Source organism: Podarcis melisellensis, assembly GCF_964234715.1.
Source record: "Podarcis melisellensis genome assembly, chromosome: 5".
Taxonomy (NCBI): domain Eukaryota; kingdom Metazoa; phylum Chordata; class Lepidosauria; order Squamata; family Lacertidae; genus Podarcis; species Podarcis melisellensis.
In genome coordinates, this window is record NC_138537.1 from 59,571,955 (window position 1) to 59,592,942 (window position 20,988).

General features: G+C 42.3%; 1 protein-coding gene across 2 annotated transcripts in view; it reads right to left on the reverse strand.

Annotated features, from left to right (window-relative positions):
* TCERG1L (transcription elongation regulator 1 like) overlaps nucleotides 1-20,988 on the reverse strand; it is a 164,369-nt gene that overhangs the window by 135,412 nt on the left and 7,969 nt on the right. For both annotated transcript variants that reach the window (XM_081912745.1, XM_081912744.1), the window contains exon 3: nucleotides 18,898-19,078. In XM_081912745.1, the coding sequence (XP_081768871.1) occupies nucleotides 18,898-19,078 (181 nt within the window). The remainder of the gene's footprint in view (nucleotides 1-18,897; nucleotides 19,079-20,988) is intronic.

A 20,988-nucleotide genomic window follows, 5' to 3' on the forward strand; every position in this document is an offset into this window, starting at 1 on the left:
TACCATTCCTCAAGTGCATTTCAAATCTAGTTTTAAGCAGCATTCAGAACTTTGTCCATCTTTCTCTTGGGACTAAGGTGGACAGCTGGCTTTCTGCATATCTCACTTTATAAATAAAAATGTTTTAATCAAACTCAGGATACCTGGCTAACCATGGCTGATTCCCCTGCTGGATGCAGATTTGGGATTTTAGAATTGGTTGGTTTTGGGGTTTTTTAACTAGAGAAGTGTTTGTCATCATACCAGATGTTGCAGAGATGGAAATACAGTGGAACCTCGGTTTTCAAATGCAATCTGTTCAGCTTCCGAAATGGTCAAAAACCAAATATCAAAGGGCTGGCTGCAAAGTCAATGGGGGGAGGGGAGAAAAAAGCAACAACACCTTGGAAGCTGTTCAACTTCTGAAAAACATTCGAAAACAAGACCAATTACTTCCGGGTTTCTGGCGTTCGGGTTCTGAATTGTTCGGCTTCTGAGGTGCTCGAAAACTGAGGTTCCACTGTAACCTGTACATTATAGAGTCCCTTAGCAGAGGCTTACATCCCACCAGATTGTTGATAGATGCTGAACGGTTCAGTGTCACACTGGAAGACAGATTTTACGTCCACAGCAAATTAGTTCACAAGTTGTTTGCTATGTTCTCCACAACCAACTGGGACACCTTTGGATGGGAGGGAGATGATGTCCTGCTTGACTGCATTCAACAACAAACAGCATCTGAAATCCACTGAAGTGCACTGTGCCAAAGGCAGCTGGTTTCTCCACAGAGCAGCAACCGGGAATGGCCCAAACCTAATATAAGTGAGCAACTCTTAGCATGCATCCTGTCAGCTAAATTTTTTAATGTTTACCTTCCAGGTGTAAGGTGGCAACTTCAAGTTCAGCATTTCCCACTGTAACAAGCAGGATGAGGCATGCTTACTTTTTGTTTTCATATAATTGCAGTAAAGCTATTCATTTCTTGCTGATCTTAGGGATAGCTCAGTTGGTGAGACTCTTAATCTTAGGGTTGTGGACTCGAGCCCCACAATGGGCAAAATTCCTGCATTGCAGGGGGTTGGACTAGGTCAGGGGTCTGCAACCTTTAAGACAAAAAGAGCCACTTGGACCCGTTTCCAAAGGGAAAAAAAACTGGGAGCCGCAAAACCATTTAGTCATTTAAAACAAATATATCTCCAGAGCCGCGATCTGACAGCGAGCGGAAAGGTGACATCAGGACGGTGCGTGACTAATGCACGCACCGCCCCATGCGACGTCACAGCCAGTACAGCGCCCGCCACAGTGGGGAGTGTCGGGGCGCCCATTGCACCTCCTCCCCTCACTAGTATCCGCCCCGGAGCCGCGGCAAAGGTGTAAAAGAGCCACATGTGGCTCCGGAGCCGCGGGTTGCAGACCCCTGGACTAGGTTATCCTCATGGTTCCTTCCAACTCTCCAGTTCTATGAGTCTATGAGTCTAAGTGTCACATGTGTGTGTGTCACAGCATACTGGAGAAATAAAAATAATAATTAAATAAAAAATTGTCCAGTAGCACCTTATAGACCAACTAAGTTTGTTCTGGGTACAAGCTTTTGTGTGCATGCACACATCTTCAGATACACTGAAACAGAAGTCACCAGACCCTAATATATAGTGGGAGGGTAGGGTGGGGTATTTCTCAGAAGGGTAGTAGGAGATGGGTGATTAGCTCAATGGGTATGGTAAACCTGTTGACAGTTGACAGGTTTATCTGTTGCGGCGGCACAGCATTAGCTAAAGTGGTGCTTCAGGTTAAGAACAGTTTCAGGTTAAGAACGGACCTCTGGAATGAATTAAGTATGTAACCAGAGGTACCACTGTACTATTTTTAGAAACAGGTGAATGTCCTCTATCAACTAAAGCATGGTGGGCTGCCCTGAGATACTGGCTCAAGATCTCAGTCTTTGGCCAAGGGAAGCGGTTACTTGCATACCTAAACAATGAAGAGTTTACCAGCTCATGGATGAAAATTATGGTTAGAAAAGCCACTTCGATTGGTATGCCACCTTCTCTCCTGTACCATCTGGGCTATGATAACGTCCTGGAATCTCTGAGGCAAAGGCTCTGGCAAAGGCACTATCACATAGTGATCTCCAATCTCAATCTCATTTTATCTGTGGCCCATTAGCAGTAGGAATTCACTATGGGTTCGAGTTTCAGACACCTGCATATTTTAGAAATTTGTCTGTACCAACATATTGGCGTCTTTTCACCAAAGCCAGACTAAATGTATCCCCATCAGAAGTGTTAAACGGCAGACTGAGAGGTATCCCTTATCAAAAAGGGATCTGTGTGTGCTGTGTGTCAACTGCATGAGGCATATTTTATTGCATTGTGGACAATACGATCAAGCTAGGGAACTATTGATTAAACCCCTATTGGCAAATCGGCTGGGTCAATCTGAAGCCTACTATATCAAATATCTTCTGGACAACAAATCCAATGATATCACAGTGGCCGTGGCAAAGTTCCTTTCAGTAGTCATACAAATCAAATATCAACATACCCATGATTAAACAAATAACGCTTTGGTCTTCCTTCCCTGGGGGTGCTGTCTGTATGAATCTGTATTTTATTCTGAATCCATGTTAAGGATCATTGGACAGCAATAAAGATTATTATTTTTATAGTTGTTGTTCTTAGAACTTCCCAACTTGGACAATGGACATAAAACTATATCATGTAAGTCACCATCTCTGGCTATAACCCTGTTGTCTTAAAACCCTACCAAGCTTATCAGGAGTGGTCTAGGAAGAAGCACTTGTGACAGAAAGTTAAGTAACTAATTTAGATGTTAGGTTCTTCTGTTATTAGGAAAACCAAAGATTCTCTTTTTTATTTTTTTTAATAACATATTTATTGAAATTTTCAAAAAATCCAAAAGAAAAAGAAAAAAGAAAACATTTACATTTAAACCTTACTTTCAATAACATCTTTCCAAGACTTCCCCACCCCTCCCCTTCTTGTATTCCATTTCCATTTGTTTATTTCAACAAGTTCTTATCCCAAATTTTAACCTTATTGTATTTAGCCCATTATTCAATTTAATTCAATTTATATAGCCACTTTCCCCTGATAGTCCACAATCTTTAAACATTAGAATCTGTTTCTAAGGTCGACCCCAGTTCCCTTCCACGAATTCCCCCCTTTTTTATACTCATAATAAAACAAAATAAAGAAGAAAGAAAAATTCAAAATATAATTGTACACCCTTTGGATTCCCAAACTCCAGCCCCCCTTTCCCGGTTTCGATTCCCTGTATCCATCAGTCTATCTGCTGTCAGCCTGGAGACCTCACATCCGAGGCCCTTAATTCTCTCTCAGTTCCTCTTTGCCGGTTTTTTTGGTAGTCCTTTATATCAAGCGCCAGGTCTCAGAGAAGTTCTGTCTCAAAAATGTTCATTTTCTTCCATCCAGACCACTATATTTAAAAGTAGAACTCAAATCTTGTTTCTTAATCCTTTTAAGTCTGGATGTTCTAAATGCTCCAACTTCCATCTTGGTCAAATTTGTAATCCATAGATCCTCAGATCTCCCCATCATCTTCATTGTCCAATTCAAGCCAAATTTTCATAATCCAATTCTTGTTTTCCTTTCCATCTTTCCTGTCAGGCCTGAAAACCAAAGATTCTCAAGTTTCAGTGGATTATCCTGGTTTCTGTAATAGTGATGTTGCTGCTTTGGGCATGTGCACACTCATACACTCACACACTACACAATTACAATAGCATAGAAGAAAGGACATTGTTCAGCAGGAGAGTGCACGATCCAATTGCAAAAGATCCCAAATTGCATTCCTGATGTGACATCTACAGGTATGGCTTGGAAAGATTCCTGTCTGAAAATCTCAGCTGCTGCTTTGTGCTATAATACTGAGCTTGGTGGCCTGATGTTCTGAGTCAGTACAAGGCAGCTTCCTATGTTTCAGTGAAATATGGCCGGCACTTGAAATCAAAGACAGAATAAATGGAGTTTGTGAATCAAAGGCCTCAGGGGGGAAAGGAGGAAGCTTGTCTAACCAAAGAGAAGCAGAAAGGTAGACATTTAGCAGAGAGTTTGTTCCTGTTTAGGGACGCGGGTGGCGCTGTGGGTTAAAGCCTCAGCGCCTAGGGCTTGCCGATCGAAAGGTCGGCGGTTCGAATCCCCGTGGCGGGGTGCGCTCCCGCTGCTCGGTCCCAGCGCCTGCCAACCTAGCAGTTCGAAAGCACCCTCGGGTGCAAGTAGATAAATAGGGACCGCTTTCTAGCGGGAAGGTAAACGGCGTTTCCGTGTGCAGCTCTGGCTCGCCAGAGCAGCGATGTCACGCTGGCCACGTGACCCGGAAGTGTCTTCGGACAGCGCTGGCCCCTGGCCTCTTGAGTGAGATGGGCGCACAACCCCAGAGTCTGGCAAGACTGGCCCGTACGGGCAGGGGTACCTTTACCTTTACCTTTGTTCCTGTTTCCTCCCCAAATGACTCGGCAGCTCCCCTGATTACTGATGGCTATGTGTTGATTATGTTCTTCTGTCTCATATTCCTCAGAAAACATGCCACTTGCTCAGAAAATTTGATGGATTGCAAAAATAGAGTGAGAGCTGCCAATCCTGGCTAGATCTGTATCTGAAGTTAATGGTTGTTAGGATTATACATTTTCTTGTTTTGCTACAACAAGTCTGGCCGCATGTTTCTTAATTGTTGCTGCCGCTACTGCCGGCTTCTGCCATATGGATATTGATTGCTGTTGCTGTTTCCCTGTCAATTCAACTAGTTGTTGGCTGCCAACATGCTAGAAGGCTCTCAGAAATGTGAAAAACAAAATATTTGGGAAACTGAAGAGCCTAAGAAACTTCAGTGAGTAATAACAGAGAGAGAGAGAGATTTCGTTAGAAGCCACAACCACGCACCCCCACCTCTGCACTCTCTTTTAAAAGAACTTCCATTAACCTTGAGAGAACTCTACCAAGTACTTTTCTGGAGCAACGCTGGCAAATTCCCACTGTGTCAAGGATATGTTCTGATATGCATGTCGTGAATGATCACATGGGCAACCTTGTTGGTACTGTAATGCATTTGGGAGACTGCTTGAGGGAAACCTACAAAACAGAGCTCGGGGTAGGCAACATGCAGAGCACTTGAACATTTCTGCATTAAGCAGAAACTGTATAGCCCTGTTCAGGCATTCTTAAATTGTTTCCATGGAGGGGGTGCTAGGTTGTGTGTAGGACCCCCCAACCCCTCTACACTTGCCCTGCCCCTCTGAGCAGGAAGGTCCTGACGGTGGATTTGTAGGTGTGTCACCTAAACATATAAAGCCATATACAGCTTAGGCCCAGGCTATCTGGTCTCCCATTTGAAGCTGCCTGGGCTCTGAAGCCTTCGAGGGAGGCCCTTCTTTCAGTTCCGCCAACCCCACAGGCATGCTTGGTGGGGACACGGGAGAGGGCCTCCTCCTAGAGAAGGAAGATTGGCTCCCACCTTCTTGTCCTGCTAGCAGAAGGCCTTTGGGAACTGACTGTTTTTTAAGGAAAGGGCTTTAATAGTACTGTGCTGTTTTTATTAGCTGTATTTGAATAAATTTGTATTTATATAGTTTTAATTCTATTGAAAGTTTAATTCTTATTCTCTTTTAAGCTTTTTCTATTATGTCCATGCTATTTTAATTTTTGTAAATTAAATACTTGAATCCTGTTCTGGGGGAAAGGTGAGGTTGTAATCATCAACAACATCACACGCTTACAAGCCTTCTTCAGACCTTCTCATTCAACATGTGAATGCACTTGGTCACTTCCTTGAAGGGTACAATGTCAGAACAGAGCTTCAATTGGTTATCAATCCAACCTTATACATGGGTGTAGCCAAGGAGAGCAGGGTGGGCAGCTGCCCCTCCATTCAATCAAAATCAATACAAATTGATTCAAATCTGAGGCTCTGCCCTCCCCCACAAAAGCCTGGCCCACCTAACAAAAACCCATGCCCATGCCTTATATAATAGATTGTAGGGGTGCCTTTCAGAAGCAGTTTGAATTGTGGAGGAACCATTTGCCACCAATCCCTAATCCAGATGAGTTCCTCACAACTAATTGGGGGAAGCAATGGGGAGCACTTTCACCTTTGTGAAGCCCTAAACACTCCACTGCCTTGACTGATAGTGGTGGCCCCAAACTCATGGTAAGCTCCCCCTTCCTTGCAGGTTAAAGATCTGTGGTAGAAGGAACAACCTGTAACCAGAGACAGAGTTCCAATGCAACTCTGACCCTGAATGGATGAATGAGTAAGGACATTATTCTTCCCAACAGCTTACTCCTCGGACATGGGAGACTACTGGAGAGATGACAGAGTGTGTGGAGCCTTGCTTGAGATATGCATTTATCCTAGGCTGGAGCCATCCAGTCTCAATCACCTCTTCAGCAAGCACTCAATCACAGATAATGTCCTCTGCAGTCACTATCCATTATGCATCACTATTCCCATGTTTTTGTCTTTTCACAGCCAACTAAGCAGGGAGGCAACACTCAGGGAGGCAAGAACATGCCATTTCCAGTCAATTCCAGTGTTTTATGCCTGGACAGATATTCCAACCTGTATTTCTGAGACGACTCAGCAGCCACCCACAGACCTGAATTTCCTCAGTCTGAGCCACGGAGGTTCTGCTCAATAGGTAATGTGAGGTGTGGAGAACATGAAAATGTGGATTGAACTGAAAAATGTGGCAAAGTGTTTGTGTGGAATGCTCCTTATTAATACAAAATTAAGAAATAATCTGTTTGTTTGTGTTTTTGGAAGAGAGAATAATTATTGATGCATTAGTTTCACTTCTGAAACAATACCCAGTAATTCAGAACACCAAAATCTGGGGAGAAATTCAGATGAGGAAAATCTCATCCCTAATTCTGATTGTGCAGGACAATACTGAGAACCACTCCACCCCTGGTTCATGAATTCTCAGAAATCTCTCAACTTTAAAATGTTTGCAGTCTTAAATGCCAAAAGATGAATGTCTGTGGCTTAGAAAGTACCACTGGGATTGCTAACGTGGTGCTCTCTAGTTGTTGTGGACTACAACTCCCATCAGATCCAGCCAGCATGGGTATTTGCCAGGGATGATGGGGGGTTGTAGTCTACAACATCTGAAGCTTGGCTAACCATAAGCTACAAAGTTTTAAAAGTACTATCATTTAAGTTGTTGTTATCCAACTCTCTGACATTTTGGCAACTTTAGTAATTCTTAAGCAGAGCAAAATAGCACTAAGATATTTTTCATGAACACACACCAACACACACACACACACACACACTTACACTTTGGTCACCTAATGATTGTTTCTGAGCTACCACAATACAGTTGCTCCTGCCTTTAGTTTAGCAGTACTATAAAGGAATGTGCAGTGTCCATTGATCTTTCCAGAGCAGATACTTTTTTCTGATGAAAACAGATAGATTTTCTTTACAATGGCACACGTTGCTGTGGTCCTGCTTGCTGGGAAATGCTTTCAGTGCAATACTAGTGATAGAGATGTCACCTTTTCTTGTAGATACCAGAAGTGATGAAGAGCATGTTTATTTCTTCACAAGTACATAAATGCTACATGTTCTGATCTCAAAGTATTTGCATTCACCTCCATAGATTTCAAAAGCCGATTTGGAGGGTCCTATGCAGGCAAAAATGGACGCGGGTGGCACTGTGGGTAAAACCTCAGTGCCTAGGACTTGCCGATCGCATGCTTGGCTGTTCGAATCCCCGTGGCGGGGTGAGCTCCCGTCTTTCGGTCCCAGCTCCTGCCCACCTAGCAGTTCAAAAGCACCCTTAAGTGCAAGTAGATAAATAGGTACCGCTTTATAGTGGGAAGGTAAACGGCGTTTCCATGTGCTGCGCTGGTGCTGGCTCGCCAGCTGCAGCTTCGTCACGCTGGCCATGTGACCCGGAAGTGTCTCCGGACAGCGCTGGCCCCCGGCCTCTTAAGTGAGATGGGCGCAAATCCCTAGAGTCGGACACGACTGACCCGTACGGGCAGGGGTACCTTTACTTTATGCAGGCAAAACGTACAAGGATGTTAAAAGATGCAAAAACAGTTGGTGGTGACATTTCTCTGGGGGATTCAGCACATTCCTAATTCATGTAGCTGCTTCAGAATGAGTATGTTTTGACAAGTAGAGTCTCATAGCTGGTTTCACAAACAGCTTGAGTCAACCAACATATATTTCCTGGGCTGGCTATCCTCTTCATTAGCTGAAACGGAAGGTGCTTGCTCGCTCACTTCTTCAACATATGAAAAGAATTGTCAACGTGTATGTGTGTTTGTGTGTACTGGCCATTCCCAGCCAGGAAGGTTTCTTCAGAAGCAACACCTAATTGGGGACTACTTCCATGTATGTATGCTGTCTCTGTTTAGAGTGGTCTCACTGAGGTAAATGGGAATGAATGAAATATGCAATAATGTCAGTTGCTTCCATGAAGCAAAATAGGCATGCATGTTTGTTTCAGTGGGTCTCAGTATGTTCTGCTTTAAGAGCGAGCATGCCAGTTCAAATGATTTGTAGTTTCTAATGTAGAGAATAAAGGAACCAAAGTGCAATGTCAACAATGGCGCAGGATCCCTATATATTTGTGTCGGGCGGGGGGGGGGGGAGATAGGTTTTGTGCTTTGCAGCCGTCACTATGCTCTCAATCCATAAGAAGCTAGAATACATCATGCTTAGAATGTGAGCATTGAACTTTTACTAGCAGATACTTGGATTGAATGCAAAATCCAGGCAGACAATGGGGAATAGGAAAGACTTAGAGAAAGAAGTGAAATGTATCTGGAGGAAGATGCTTAGATCAAGTTGTTTGCTTAGCCTTAGAAATGGGCAGACAGGAACAGGCACATCATTCAGAAGTGATCATGATTATTCACTGTGCTTTCAGTATTGTACATAAAGGTCAAGGGGATTTTAAACACGTGATTTCCTTGGCCTGTACTAGGTGCACATTCTGATAAAATGGTTTAATTATTTTAAGGTTCAGTATGAGAATGTAACATAACAATGGTGTTTACTGAAAGCTAGACCTTTGCATTAAGAAAAATATATTAATAGAACCATGAATTTAAAAGCATCCTTCATGCTAAGGTTGCAAACAGTGACTCGCTTGTCACCTGTGTTTAAAAAGAGCAATATTGCTCCCTGGCTTCGGAGCCAGCAAGCATGGTTATTCTCTCTGGCTACAAACGATTATAATCTTATGAGTGATACCACCCAAATAGGATGTAGGTCTTTGCATCTTTGCTCACTTGTTTCCTGGCAAAGCTACATTAGGATGCACTAAATTAGAAACTTATAAAATGGCAATCAGCAGTGTGTCACTTTGAACACAATATTGTAATCCCGAGACATGCAAAGTAATAATCAATTAAAAATTCACAAATCCATAAATGCAAGCTTGTAAAGTCTTTTATAATACTAAAGGGACTCACAAAATATAAACATTCCTTCAGTTTTTAACCATATTGATTTTTATTACCTGTTTGTATTATGTTGGAAATCATAGTGTTACCAGATATATAGTAATTTACCACACGCTGTATTCCAACCATGCCAAAGTGCTGTGACTTTAAATCCTGGGAACTGTAGCTACAATTCCAGGAACCCTTAATAAACTACAATCCCCAGGATTCTCAGGGAGGCAGGGAGCCATGTGCAATGTATGGTCTAAATGTGATCTCTATCTCACAGAGAGTCTTTATGAGTACTACATACTTTGCCCTCTAATGTTTGGGGGACAATAGGGATGTAATTAAATGTGGGGTGAGACTGACCAAACTGCAGGAGGCAGTGGAAGACAGGAGTGCCTGGCGTGCTCTGGTCCATGGGGTCACGAAGAGCTGGATACGACTTAACGACTAAACAACAACAGCTAGCACATCCCCACTCTCAAATGAAGAGCACTCAGGCTTCAACATTGCATGCAGTTGTGGGTTAGGCAAGGCTCCCTCCTAAGTCCACCATCTAATCATAACTGTGATTGACTCTGAATTTGTTAAGGCCAGTTGTCAGGCACACATTGGCTTCAAGGCTTTGGGAACCTTTGTTGCTGAGCCTTTTGGAATATGCCTGGTGAATTAAAAGGGCTGCTCTGGACCAAACAATAGCCTTTTGCTGCTGCTGTTGTTTTCTTGCAGCAGAAGTGGCATGTAGTATAAATCAGGTTATTTTTTTGTCCCTTAAATAAGCCAACTCCTCAAAGTAATGTCACCTCCTTTACAAAGGGACTCACATTGATTGCAGCAAGTGACAGCTGCTCCCATCTCACTAGCACAAACTCCTGCTGCTTGCTTCTTCTCTCATGTTGGCCAGCATTCATACCTCAATCTGATTGATTTTTGTTTATTTAGCAAGATGTATATACTGCTTATTCAGAAAAACCCCTCTAAGCAGCTTATATAAAACAATGTAAAATATTCATAATACAGATAAAGAACTTAAGAAAACAACAACTAGAAAGATCTGTATAATTTGGTCAGCTATAGATAAAAGTAACACCACACACACAAACATGCACACTATATATCAGGCATAGGCAAACTCGGCCCTGCAGATCTTTTGGGACTACAACGCCCATCATCCCTGACCACTGATCCTGTTAGCTAGGGATGATGGGAGTTGTACTCCCAAAACACCTGGAGGGCTGAGTTTGCCTATGCCTGCTAGATATACAGATCTCTATCTCTCTGTCTGTCCAAGTGCATCTCTCTCAGTCATTTCATGGGGTGAAGCAAGCATTCACAGCCAACTTCACATTGCCAGCATGCCACAAGCAAGTACACAGGATGGGAGAGAGTACTCCCACCTTCCTTCCACATCCTTCAAACCCAGTTTGATTGCAAGGGCACAGAGCCTTCCATCTCTAGCAACTGATCTGCCACATCAAGAAATAAGATAAAAACAGAGAATTGTCAACCTGGTGCCCATAGGCACCAAGGAAATCTTGTGTGGACACCTTGGTGCTCACATGTACTGGGTTACCAATCACATACACTGATTCATATTCATAAACAGCTCAGTAAATCCATGGCACAGAATTCATAGGCACAAATATTAATGAAGTAATAATGACCGCTCCCCGCTTAAAACGGGGGGTGCCCTTTGCGTGGACGCGTGCAGCCCCTAGACCTGGAGCGGCTCCAACAGCATAGGCTTGGCTTTGCCTTCCCTCAGGTGGGATACCTGGAGGTCTCTGCCTACCTCAGTCAGTTGTCCAATCCCACCTGGGGGAAGAGTTGCCAAGGAGACCAGGCCAGGTAGGGGAGGGATTACCTACCCACACAAAGGAGGGAGGATCTTACCTGGGAATTCTCACTCGGCTCCAGAGCTTCTCCCACCCTACCCACCCTCAGTCAATGACTTATGTTGCAGGTTAATTTTCCTCACAGGTTTTGCAGGTTAATTTTCTTCACAGGTAGGCGGCTGTTGCTACGTTAAGGTCGCTGTTAAAGGGCCGGAAAGGAATTTCCCTGCATTGGCAGGTTTTGCCTTTCCCGTAGCAAAACGTCACAACTTTGGCGGTATCAGGCCTTGGGCGGAATCCTTTTGTCCATCTTCCTCTTTGCGGCGGCGATACCAGGGTTCCCCGTTAAAGGAGTTTCTGAAGGGAGGCTTTGACCGTACGCCGGAAGGTCGTCATTGCTCTCCCCTGCGGCGGCGGCGTTACGGGGGCGGCTATCTCTGCTTGAACATATGTTCTCCAGAGCCGGCCCATCCCCCCCACACACACTGGATAACCCTGATGCTCCCTAGGTCCCTGGCTGGGGACTGGGGAGGGAGAACGCCCAATGCCTGAGCCAAGGTCTACCCACATTTGAAATTTAATAAAGTTGTGGCCAATTTAATCCCATAGCACGTTGTCTTGAGTCGTTATTCCACATGACGGGGGGACCGCGCAGGATCTGGGGACTCCGCCTGTCCACGCAATAGTGAGTGCCTCTGAGCTTATGAAGAGTTTATTTCTCTCACCAATGAGCAACTGTAGTCTGCACACACTCTGAGAATTAAAACATTCTTAAGGACTATAAAATATCTGAGCAGCGGGTCTTTCTGGCCCCTGAGCATTCCTCTGTGTTCTTTGGCTAAATATTTAATCCCAACTTCAGGCTTGGTCTTTGGTTTGTATTCCTGCCTTTACCGTGGGCTTTGACCTCTGGACCACTTCTCAGTTCCAATTCCTGCTTGTTCTTGGACTCAACTCCAGATACCAGAGTACTCACTTGCCTTCAACAGCTGCTTAAATCACTGCAAGACAGCAAATGTTGCTGTGACTGCCTGGTACACATGACTGCATCAAGATGCTTAATTAGAGGATGCCATTCCTGAGGTCAAGAGCTTCAGCTGGGGGGAGTGGAGCTGAAAGGACAGGGTTGGCAGAAATTTGCACAAATAGGCCTTGCCAGTGCAGGTGGTCCATGCAGCCTACAAATCATATGGGCTGATGTTGCATATCCCTGAAGCTGACAGAGGCCTGAACACACAGTTTCATGGTCCTAGACAGAGACCATGAAGTTCTGTCGGTGCACAGTGAAACACTAAAGCTACTGGCACTTATAACATTATGGTTCAGTTCCTTTTGCACAATGACATAAACTATGAAAATCTAAAGCATCTAGATAGTGTCTACCAAACTTTGCAAGGCACAGATTTCATTTGACCATTCCAAACATATTTGGAGATTAGTCTTGTACCCCCATTCTCCATGGCTCATGTGACAACAGGGTTGAGGGACTAGATCCAGCTAATGGCCTGGATTCCTATCTCCTTCCACTTTCAGCCAATATTGACAGGTGGGTGAGGCTGCCCACCTTGCAGTCATCTTACGCCACAAAGATATCAGGTGGTTAGTTTACCTTTGCCTGCACGGTTTTTGAAGTGCCAAAAATCAGCTGATTGTTGTCTTTGCAAGCACCAATGCCTGCAGAGGCACAGGACCTGAGAATGTTGGGCGGTAGTCAGCTAAGTGTTGCTCAGAGTAGACATATGGGACTTAATAGGCCTAACTCGGTCATGTTCATTGATTTCAAAGGGTCTGCTATGAGGAAAACGTAGTTGAATACCATTCTCTGTTTTGATAGGGAGTCACATCTTTACCTGCCCCACACCTGGCATCATATATAACATAAGATGTGGGGCAGGTGGATGTGGATGGGCCAAAACAGTTTCACAAGCCAAATGGGGAGATATAGGAAGCTCAATTAGATCTTCAGGCCAAAGATTTCCATAGCTGTTACAAAGTGTGAAAACACTGTGGCAGTCCAAACGATATTTAAATATGTATTTACTGTTTGCAGCATTTATATATGCCAACACATATATGCATGTTTGTCATATATGTGGGTGTGCATGCCTGTGTTTCAATGAATACCTTGCCTTTTGATCAAAAGATCTCCCAGGCACAAGAATCCACTGAATACCAAGTCTGGCTACTGCTCCATCTTGCTCAGTACTGCCTACAATGACTCCCCAGGGTTTCAAAAATAAGTCATTCCTAGTCTTAACTGGAAAAGCCAGGGACTAAACCTAGGACACTTTGCAAGCAAAACATGTGCTACTTCTGCAGGGAATGGGGGAGGAAGCTGGCTCCTTCTAGCTGCTCAAACTGTGGCTGACAATGGAGTCCAGGCTGTCAAAAACCTATAGGTGCTATAGATATCATTATTCTCAGCGCACAAATAGGGAAACAGTTGATAGAATGACCTGCTGCACCTGCTCTCTGGCCATTAAAAAACACTGGCTCTGCACCAGTCAGTAGATCATAATAATACAGTGCATGGACCCCAAATCCCACAGAAACTATGCAGAGGTTGCAATCAGGCTACTGAACAAGCCTATAACTTCAATCCATTCCTTTAAAATTATTCCAGCTTCCCTTGAGCTTTCCAATTTCCCTTGACTTTCTGCCATGTTACTACTTACTCCCGAGAACTGCAGAAAGCATAATAAATGTGTATGGCTTTTAGGGAAGAAAAGAAATATGCTAACTAATGTTGCACATCTTGAAATATTAAGTTCAATGAAGTAGCTTTCCTTGGAAATCAAAGCTACTTCACAGTAATCAAAAGGCTATGTGTAACTTGGCTGAAGGTCAAGCTGACCTTGACAAATGAAGCAGTATCTAATGAATGGTTGATTATGTACACCTGCTTTTTAGGTGGCACATCAGATAAAATAAGAACATTGCTAACTTATCATTAAATGACTTGAGTCCTTTGACCCTTCACAAACTGAAGCAGACAAAATTATTTTTGCCTTGCAGTCTGTCCTCTGTTTAAACAACAAATATTGACCAGACTTGGGGAAGAACAAGGAAATAACTTATAATTCCTAGGTGATAAAATAATGTGTCATTTTTTTCTATCTTTGGGTCAACAAAAAGATTATGTAGGTTTCTGAAATCTGATTTTATCTGCCATAGTATATTGACCCATTGCTCTTTCCTACAGAAAAAAACCCAGCTTCCAGGTATTTGCAATTGCCAAATCAGACATCTGAGCTTTGCCAGCCTTCAATATTTCATAATGAATGAGCAATCTGTTTTTATTTATTCAGCTGTCACTCCACTTGGGAGAGAGGGAATGCTAATAATTATGGACAGTGGAATTCCTTATGTGAATATTCTGTTTCTCACCATAAATCCCTATATATGTTCAGTCATGACAATCACATTAAAACTGTTCTAAAAGAAATTACATTCCTTCACACACATTATTCGACAAATAAGTATCTCATCAATGCAATCTTCCCAGCACAATTTCCACAGAAGAACAATTGAAAAGAATTTTAGTATCAACAGTTCGTTGTGTACTGGATTGTTTTATGCTTCGGTATTCCAAGCAAGCTATGCAAACCAGAGTGTAGTAATCTACCTCATTTTGGTCACTGCATAACAACATCCCACAACCTAGTGTGCTTCATGTGTTTTGGACTACATTTCCCATCAGGCCCAGCCAGGAGAACCAGTGCACAGTTGTGATGGGACTCGTAGTCCATCAACATCTAGAGGGCACCAGGTTGGTGGAAATCTTCTGTACGGCATTACTATCATCAAGTTATCATTCACCAAAAGGGACCACTAACAAATACCCTCTGAGATATAGGAGCACAGTCTTCATGGCCCTCTACGCCTCACCCATCTGTTCCCACAGTTGTCTTTTACAGAACTCCACCTTTCCCACAGGATTGATCTTTAATGGAATAAGTTTAGCTGGTAGACTTGCAAAAGTAACAGAGCAACAGGAGTTTGATAGCATAAAACAACAGTAGCACAGTGTCCAGTTTGTGTAATCTCCAACGCATGATCAGGAAAGCTTCTGGGACCCTTTCCTGCAAACTTTAAATTGGCTTTAACACAGGTCTCTCAAAACCACTTGCATCAGATGAAGCGGACTGTAGTCCATTATTATGACATTCATTTCTTTATATTTTATTTTATTGCTGCAACAAACTAATATGGCTGCCACTGGAAATAAAATTAACTCCAACATAGCATACTAGCATGATCATTTAATGAAACAGAAGCTCCCTGAACTAAAGCTGCTACACAGAAGGTAAATCAGCTGAAAAGAGTGAAATCTGCTGCTGCACCAAAGCATTAAAAGTTAGCAGAATCCTGAAGGAAGGGATTACTGTAGTTTCCTATTGGAAATTTTGCTTTAACTACCCCCACCCTCTACTCCCAATCAGATATTTCACTTGCCTTCCGTCTCCCCATTTGCCTTCCATGGGAACATAAGAAGAGCCTGCCTATCTGGTCCAGCATCCTGTTCTTCACTGTGCCCAGCCAGATGCCTATGGGAAACTTGCCAGCTAGATTCAAGTACATGAGCATTTTCCCCTCCTGTGGTTTCCAGCAACTAGTATTCCAGTAGTTCATGTGAACTACTTATGTCAGCTTCATCAACAAAAGGAGCTTGTCCTCCAAGGCATCTTCCATCTTTCTGAAAGGTTACAATATAGCCCCCAAATAAGTGGACTGCCAGTTACATGAATAGAGTTCACCAACAAACTAGCTAGTACCAAAATAATGGCCTATCCTAAGGAGCTACGTTTTCCACATTATACCCCCTTTTAAAAAAGAGTATAATGTGAAAAACTCACAGTAAGTCAATTGCTCTTATTCTTCCAATGAACAGAAAGATCAAAATGCAACAATAGATTTCAGTCTGGTGTTCTTGTAATATCTGGCCATTAGCTGGAATGACTGCTAATAATGGATCCTTGCTGGGATGTAGACCACAACTCTCTTTCTCATCCAGATGTAGATAAATACACAGCCCTGTTATTTTGTCCAGCCGCAGAGTATTTTATGGTTTTGTATAATTTTCAGTGGAAGGCACAATAGCGGATCAATAGTGAAGAGCAGCAAGAAGATAAGACAGCTTTGTGTAAAACATCTGAAAAGCCATTGAAGTTCAAGAATTATCTAACTTGTCCAACATGTATCAATGCAAAATAAAAATCTAAGCTAATTGGAATAAATAAGTCTTGCTAGCTGGCAAGGAATCAAATTTTTCCGCCAACAAAGAAACTCTGTGCTATATGAGAAAATTATCTCTTCTCATTGTGTAGAACTATTCTGGGAAAATACAAGAAAGAAGAAAATTGCATTAAAGCAATACTGTTTTCCATTAAGAAGAAAAGCTGTAAAAATAAGACAGGGCAATTACCATCTGGTTATTGTTTGAAATACATTTTTTTATCTAAGCAAATGGAGGAAGGACCAGTACAATCTTTAAAAATTCAAGTGGTTCGCTATGCATTGCATTCTCTAATTATCATTATTCAGAGGCTTAAAAAAAATAAAATCAGAATTGCTGCCAATTAGTATGCTTTTGGGGGAATCCATAAAATACAAGTCCAGATTTATCCTTTGAAAGATATATCTTCTGGCCCTTTCTAGGCATATACTGAAAAACAGCAAACAAATCAACCAATTTCAGCTTGCTTAGCAGTGTACCGTACCTGAGATATGCAAATTTATGGAATTGATTTCATGCATATTGTGGTATGTAAGTTGGTTTTAATGAACTGATGGATCAATTAACCATCCATGTTAATAACCATCTACATGGGATAATTTGAGTGCTAAAAATACACATTTGAAATTAATATTCTACAGAAAGTTGGCTCAGCTTCTTAAAAAGCTAATTTTTGTTGTTTGACAGCAAACTAAGCTATTCCGACGGGCTCTTGCTGGGTTGGGCATGTGGTAAAACAGCCACATGAAGGTTAGATTAACTCAACACATGTGCCCCCCCCCCCCGAGCAGACTATTGGATGCCATTTCCCATCTCAGCATGCTGAGGCAAACATGTGTGGAGGTGTCCAGAACCTATGTATACGAGAGACTTCCACTGCTGCCTCACCTCTGATAAAGTGGTAGTGTGCAGGGAAAGTTCTGTTAGCAGACCTTGCGCCTTGGGTGAATTAGATTGGAATAATCACTTGGCTCTTTCAATACATCAGGTTATGGTGTCCCATCAAAGTACACTGTGTGGAAGACAGCAGCTTTGTACTAGGATCCAGAATTTTGTAGCTTTTGCAGGATTTGCTGTAACCTATCAACAAGCCTGCTACAGTTTGGCACATTTTGCAGTCTGGTGCATTTTTCAGGCAGAAGTAAGGCATAAACCTTACAGCCCCAAAACTCTGAGACAGCATACTCAGGGTTTCTTTCAATATCATTTTTTAAAGGGTGTAGTGTCTATTGCTTTCTCTTCTGTAGGTCGTTGGCTGCATTCAGGCTTCACCCCAGAACTTCCTTGAGACAGCAGCATCAATCAGCATGCTCATTGACATTTCCATTTAGCGAGTGATGCTTTCTCTCAGTGATGCCATTTTGAGAGGGCATATACAGAGCAGTGGTTTGATGCTGTATGTCATTCTCCTTGAGAAACTGCTTGATATTAGGACCAGTAAATTCACCACTTTTGTCCGTGTGAAGCACTTGCACTTTTCTCTGGAATTTTTTTGCTGGTGAATGTTACATAATCCTTCAGTTTTTCAAATAATTCTGCTTCACTCTCAAGAAGGTAGGCCATGGAGAAACTTCCACAGAGAACAAGAACATACAACTTGTTGAGTATGGGAATGAGCTTCAACTTGTCCCTTGGCTGGACACACTTGAGAAAGCCTTGGTCCTTCCCTTCAGCAGTGATGCTGTTCCCATCAGCAAAGTAAATCTGGTCATTTGGATTGAGTGATGCAATGAAGGACTTGGCATTTGACATGTGACTGCTTGTGCCAGAAACAACATACCAGTGATGAGGCATTCTGTTGTGGATAGCTTTGAGGCTTGTGTCCCAGATTTCTGTAGAAGCATCACTTGCATCCTTTGCTTAGGGACTGAGTCTCTTTTGAGCTTGCTTGTGCTGCTCAAACTTCCACTTGTGGCAGTATTTCCTTAGATGTCCCATTTTCCCACAGTGAAAGCATTTTCTTTGGTCTTTTTGCTTTCCGGTAGCCTTAAGAGATTGACCTTGACAAGGGTCTGTGCTACATTCACCATCAAGACATTCATTTCTCCTATGATGCTCTTCAATGAGTTTGGAAAAGAGATAACTTGATGTCAAATCAGCTTCTGGTTTGGTTTCCAGGGCGTTTATCAGCATAGCAAATGACTGGGCTAAACTGCATAACACGATAGCCACTATGTAGTCACCCTTCATGTCCTCCCTGATTTATCTCAATTGCTGAATAATCTCTAGGATGGCATTCAAGTGAGTCTGCATATATCTGCATCCTGCTTCAACCAAAATGAATACAGCCTCCTCAAAAGAAACAGCTATGAATTCAAAGTAAAACATTGCTGCAAATTGCACAGATCAACAGGAAGGAAAACATAGAGCTCAAGAACATAGTTATTTATTTTTAACTAACCTGGAATAGGCTGGGGTGTTAACACCACTGCAGGAAGAGGCCTAGGGGCAGTAGCTGGCCTAGATAAAGCCACAGCTACTTGATTTGTCATAACAAGAGGTTTATCATGTCCCTGGTAGATTCGTAGCTCCTCAGGATGTATCCATGATGAATCCAAAGCAAAGGCATTGTTTAAATAAATCTGCCCAGAAGAGGAGAAAGAAAAAGAGAAAAACATTGCTCATGATATAATTCAATTGACTGCTATGGCTCCTTTAACATTCATTGGAACTCTCCATTATCAGATTAACCTTGGCTTTCTGAAAAGCTTCTAATTATTTGAATTCTCTGTATCTACCCAAGCGATCGGATGTCAAACCTTTGTAAACAGCACTGCCAGAACAAATATATAGCTTAAAAATTTGGAATAGAAAATAATTGTACCGGCAGAGGAATGGAAAATAAAGCTGAGATATTGTTTGCAGTGGGTGCAGTTGTGCCATTCACTATTCACTGATAAATCCACTGATCAATGAATAAGACTTGAGTGAGAGAATGAAAGGCAACCAGTTAACATCATCAGACTGCATTGCTTCCTTCAAGTAAAAGGAAAACTCCTGTTTCATCTACATCTTTTATGAGTACTTATAATAAAAAATAATGGATTTGATGCAAAATAACTTCGTCACAATTTAGCCCAGAGAGAGAGAGAGAGAGAGAGAGAGAGAGAGAGAGAGAGAGAGAGAGAGAGAAAGCAATCCCAATGCCCCAATCCACTGACTAGAGAGGGCTGGATATGGCAGAGGTTCCTCTCCACTCATGGAGAGGTGGGGAGGCTACACACACAAAAATCTCCATAGCCATAGATTTACCACTGGAGGTGCTTCTATCCATGGCAGTTGGCAATAGGCCTTGGAACAAACCTTTTAATTCAGTGAGAAGCTGGGACAGATTGAAGCCTGTACCCAAAGACCATTCATTCTCTGGAGAGCCTCAAGATTTGGCTCCCCATGCACTCAAGAACCGAGGTAAATAATTTTGTTTTACTGCAACCAATAGGGGGATTTTTAATTTTTTTAAAAAAAGATACATATATGAACACATATAAGGTAAGTCCATCCCACTGCCTTCTACCTTGACTGCTGCAAGCTGGTAGAACTTTGGAAACTGCAGATAATCCACCACTTCACATCCATCCCACTTAACAACTGTCACTCAAGTTCCATTGGTTTCAATGGGCTAAAGCATATATAACCTCCTCTGGCTCGAACCATCTCTATCTCTATCTCTATCTTGTTACAGGTAGGTAGTTGTGTTGGTCTGCCGTAGTCGAAACAAACCAGAAGCACCTTAGAGACCAACTAAGTTAGTTATTGGTATGAGCTCATCTCTATCTCTATATATCTATATATCTGCTTCCCAGTTAATCAGGGATACCTTTTAGTGGAGCAATGGTGTTTTAAACAATTCAGCTGATTAATTGTGGCAGGCATAGTACTTACCTTTTTTAATGCAAGATAGTATTCAAGCTACATAAACTTCAAACCTGCTCCATTAAAATTGGAAGTTTCTTATTGATTTCATTAGGAGAAATACTATACCCACTGTGAATGCATTTCCACTTTTGAGACTATTGATTCATATATAAATGCCAGAGCCCTAAAAAACTATCCAAATTACATGTCTTTGATGAGACTCTGGGATTCTGTTTATCAAATGTTAAAATTTGTGGCCACACAAAAAATTGCTTTGTGTTTCTTATATAACATGGAAGTCTGTCATTCAAAAAAGAAAATCATTTTTAAAAACAACAACAACAAACCCACTTGGCATGCCCAAGTCCTTTTGACCCTGGCCATGATGCATAAATCATATGATATCAAATGATGCATGTATATCACTTCATCCATAACATTCTTTCCTAAAAAGAAGGGTTGTGCATATATCTGAATCTTGGTACAGACACACAACAAATAAAATCATTATTAATTTTCTTAATATATCTTGGTAAGCCTAAGAGTTAAGCCAAGTGTGCAGGCAGACTCATGGCACTAATTTCCTAAAACTTTGCTATGAGTAGAATGTACACAGTGGATTGCTTCCTTGAAAGCA